This window comes from Microcaecilia unicolor, chromosome 2 (genome assembly GCF_901765095.1).
Source record: "Microcaecilia unicolor chromosome 2, aMicUni1.1, whole genome shotgun sequence".
NCBI lineage: Eukaryota > Metazoa > Chordata > Amphibia > Gymnophiona > Siphonopidae > Microcaecilia > Microcaecilia unicolor.
Genome location: NC_044032.1, coordinates 251636075 through 251640142, shown reverse-complemented (window position 1 = coordinate 251640142; position 4068 = coordinate 251636075). Strand labels below are relative to the sequence as shown.

The following is a 4068-nucleotide window of genomic DNA, read 5'->3' as shown; positions in this document are numbered from 1 at the left end:
CACTGGTCCCCCTGACATGCCAGAACACCAACCGGGCACCCTAAGGGGCACTGCAGTGGACTTTACAAATTGCTCCCAGGTACATAGCTCCCTTCCCTTGGGTGCTGAGCCCCCCAAATCCACCCCAAAACCCACGCCCCACAACTGTACACCACTACCATAGCTCTTATGGGTGAAGGGGGCACCTACATGTGGGTACAGTGGGTTTCGGGTGGGTTTTGGAGGGCTCCCATTTACCACCACAAGTTGGACAGGTAGGGGGGGATGGGCCTGGGTCCGCCTGCCTGAAGTGCACCACAGTACCCCCTAAAACTGCTCCAGGGACCGGCATACTGCTGTCAGGGAGCTGGGTATGACATTTGAGGCTGGCATAGAGGCTGGCAAAAAATGTGTTTTTTTTTAGGGTGGGAGGGGGTTGGAGACCACTGGGGGAGTACGGGGAGGTCATCCCTGATTCCCTCTGGTGGTCATCTGGTGAGTTGGGGCACCTTTTTGAGGCTTGGTCCTAAAAATAAATGGACAAAGTAAAGTCGGCCAAATGCTCATCAGGGCCGGCCTTTTTTTTTCCATTATCGGCCGAGGACGGCCTTGTGTTAACCACGTCCCCGTCCCGCCTTCGCTACGCCTCCAACACGCCCCCTCACACTTTAGCTGCTCCTGCGACGGACTGCAGTTGAGGCCGGCCAAAATCGGCTTTCAATTATGCCGATTTGGGCGGCCTTGAGAGATGGCCGGCCATCTCCCGATTTGTGTCGGAAGATGGCCTGCCTTCTCCTTCGAAAATAAGCAGGATAGGCACCTAAGTTTGCTGTAAATAGGCCCCTACTACAGGAGCATAATTTAAATGCCTACATTTATTTGCTCATTTTCTTTTTGATTATTGTCCTGTGCTACACTGTCAGCCCTGAAACCTTTTATGTCTCTTGCAGATAAAATATTGAAATAATGGATGGCAAAAATGAATCTTTGGTTATAGAATTTATGTTGGTGGGACACTTAAGTATTCTGAAATACCCAAAGCTTCTCTTCACATTGTTAGTGATTATCTACATTATGAGCCAGATTGGAAACTCACTTATCATCATTGTTGTCAAACTGGATTCACGTCTGCACACCCCCATGTATTTCTTCCTCTGCAACCTGTCCCTCGTGGAAATCTTCTATACCACAGACAGCTTTCCCACCATCCTAAGTGTTTCTTTAGCAGGTGTAAAGTGGCTACCAGTTAGCGGTTGCCTGTTGCAGATTTGCTTCTTCCACTTCCTGGGTGCAGTGGAGTGTCTGCTCTTGACTGTGATGGCCTATGATCGATATGTGGCCATCTGTAGGCCACTACACTATACAATAATCATGAGTGGGACTACTTGCCTGCTCCTGGCTGTCATCTGCTGGCTCAGTGGATTCTTTAATTTCCTTGCGTTGATTTTCTTGACCTTCAGGCTGCACTTCTGTGGACCCAAAACCATTGCCAACTTCTTCTGTGACATCCCACCACTGCTTAAGCTTGCCTGTGGGGACATTAGCATCAACAAAATCATGCTCATTATAGGTGATGTCTTTGTTGGCGTCCTTCCCTGTTTGTTCATAGTGATTTCATATGCATGGATCATTTCAACCATACTTAAAATCCATTCTTCCCAAGGTCGGAAGAAGGTCTTCTCCACCTGTGCATCTCACCTTACTGTGGTCTGCATCTTTTTCACAACTTCCCTTTTAATTTACATGAAACCTTCTTCAAGCTACTTTTCTGGCTGGGAAGAACTGCTTTCCCTGGTATACACTGTAGTGACACCCATGCTGAATCCTCTTATCTACAGCCTGAGGAACAATGAGGTTAAAGCAGCCATGAAAAAAGTATTCAGCAGCAAATCATCATCTAAAACTGTAAGGACCTGAACTTTTCAAAAAAGAAAAAAAATACAAGCAACAGAGATGCCAAGTTGCAGCTGGAGATTTGGGGACAGTCATGGATTTCTGACCACTCCATCTTGGTGCATTATGGGACTTGTAGCACTGAATTCAATGGGCAGGATCAGGCAATACAAATCCTACACTGCTTTGGGATGTAAGTTCAAAACTAGGACTGGCCTGGAATCTCCAGCCTGGAACTGGGTAGCTTGTCAATCAACTATCTGTTGATGGACTTTATGTTGTATGAATCATGTGATCTATTAGGATTTGTTGTAGAAACATTAAGGAGTTTGTTAGTAGAAATGGATGATTATTGTGAATAATTACCTATTGTTTTGGTAAAGCCTCTACAGATCTGCTGGTTTCTCAGGGGGTCTTTTACTAAAGCTTAGCATGAGTTATCTGCAACAGGTAGGAATAAAATGGGCCCTGCTGCATATAACTTGAGCTAAGCTTTAATAAAAGACCCTCTCAGTTTGTCCCTGAGATTTGTTTTTATGCAGTACTGAGTTAACTAAAGCTTGGGTGAAAGTCAAATAGACAGTAGTATACCTTGTTAAAAGATCCAATGCTGAGATTCCTGAGGTTAACACTTTAGAAAGTTAGAATTACTTGCCATGGCAAAAATAAATTAATAAATATTGAGACGATGATCTATTTACTTTTTCTAAAGGGTCATAATTACAATTTGAGGTTCTTGTGGCTGCTCAGGGATAGATTCTTTGGCAAAAATGTAGAACATTTCGATACATTTTCAGAATTTTGGATATTGAAAGAGGCACTTTCACTCCATGTAAGTGACTTGCAGCCCCATGGACCTTCAGACAAATTTTCAAAGTGAGCTTTATGAGTGGTGGAACTCAATGTTTTGGTACGGTAGTATAAGCAGGATCTTGAGCATAAGGGACTAAATTGTCTCTACTGTGTATTTTTCTCTGCATAAGAGAAGAGGGTCCTGCTGGAAAACAGCTGTAGACCCAGGGCAAAACATTTAGAAAATTGACCCTCATATAAGGTAAATACATTTTGCATAATAAAAATAAAGTTGTTTTCCAAGCTTGTTTGTGCGCCTTTAAACTTTATTTGCTCCTTTGGGAAGTTTTATAAGTGCTGGATCTCAGTTATTGGTTGGTAGGATAGGATGAGCAGGATCACAAGGATAAGGGGAGGGGAAAGGAGCTGGAGGAGCCATTGACTGCATGCACGTTCCTTATGTATGGACAGCCCCAAAACTGGTGCATTGTGTATTTTTCCAACTGGATTGAAACTTGTGTCGACAGTATCAGAAGCCTAGTGCCCCACAAGTTATTTCTTTGTCTCAAGTCATGAAAGACAGTAGGGAACACATATATGCAGCTTGTCCCTCCTATCCAGAATATGCCACTCAGTTCTTCTAGCCAAGCCAATAGGGTTCATACAACATAAAGTCCATCTATAGATAAATAGTCGCTTGTATTGTAACTCTGTATAGGCTGGATGACAATTACTTCAGAACTTGGCGGTTAGAGTAGTTTATTTGACAAGGAAATATGATTCCATCTCTCCATGTTATTTGGAATTGCATTGGCTACCAGTTGAGGCCAGGGTGCAGTTTAAAATCTGCATCCTGGTTTTAAATTTCTCTATGGTTTAGCACATCAGTATATCTCCCAATTATTTTGTCTTCTTAATGGAGGTTTTACTTATAAAACTAGAAATCAGTTTTTGCTTCATTTTCTGATGCCTACTAAAATTAAATCTAAAAGAATGTTTGCAGCCTCTCTGCCCTATCAGGCTGCCTTGATCTGGAACTCTTTGCCGCTTGCGGTCAGAATGGTTCAAGACTATTTTTGTTTAAGAGGCTTTTGAAAACTTTTTGTTATTGCATAAGCTTATTTTAGCAAGGAATTCTGCAGTAATTTAGGGACCTTTATACTCAGCTGTGGTAGGCACTAGCGCATGCCTACCATGTGGCAAAAAGCACTAGCATGGGATGCGCTGAGGTGTCCCGGGGTACTGTGCCCATCAGCGCACACTAGTGCTGAAAAATCTTTTTTATTTTTCAGTGCCAGAGGTGTGCCTATGGGTGGAGAGTAGGCGTGCCCTGTGCTAATCAGGTAGTGCAGGCACATTGCTGCGTGCTGCCTGACTACTGCGGGGTTAGCACAGGAGCCCTTA

At 43.7% G+C, this 4068-nt stretch overlaps 1 protein-coding gene across 1 annotated transcript; it reads left to right on the top strand.

Annotated features, from left to right (window-relative positions):
* Nucleotides 1–945: 945 nt before the first annotated feature.
* On the top strand, nucleotides 946–1896 carry LOC115461986 (olfactory receptor 5V1-like). Its single transcript, XM_030192035.1, has one exon. The coding sequence runs from the start codon at nucleotides 946–948 to the stop codon at nucleotides 1894–1896; it is 951 nt and encodes a 316-aa protein (XP_030047895.1).
* The last annotated feature ends 2172 nt before the right edge of the window (nucleotides 1897–4068 follow it).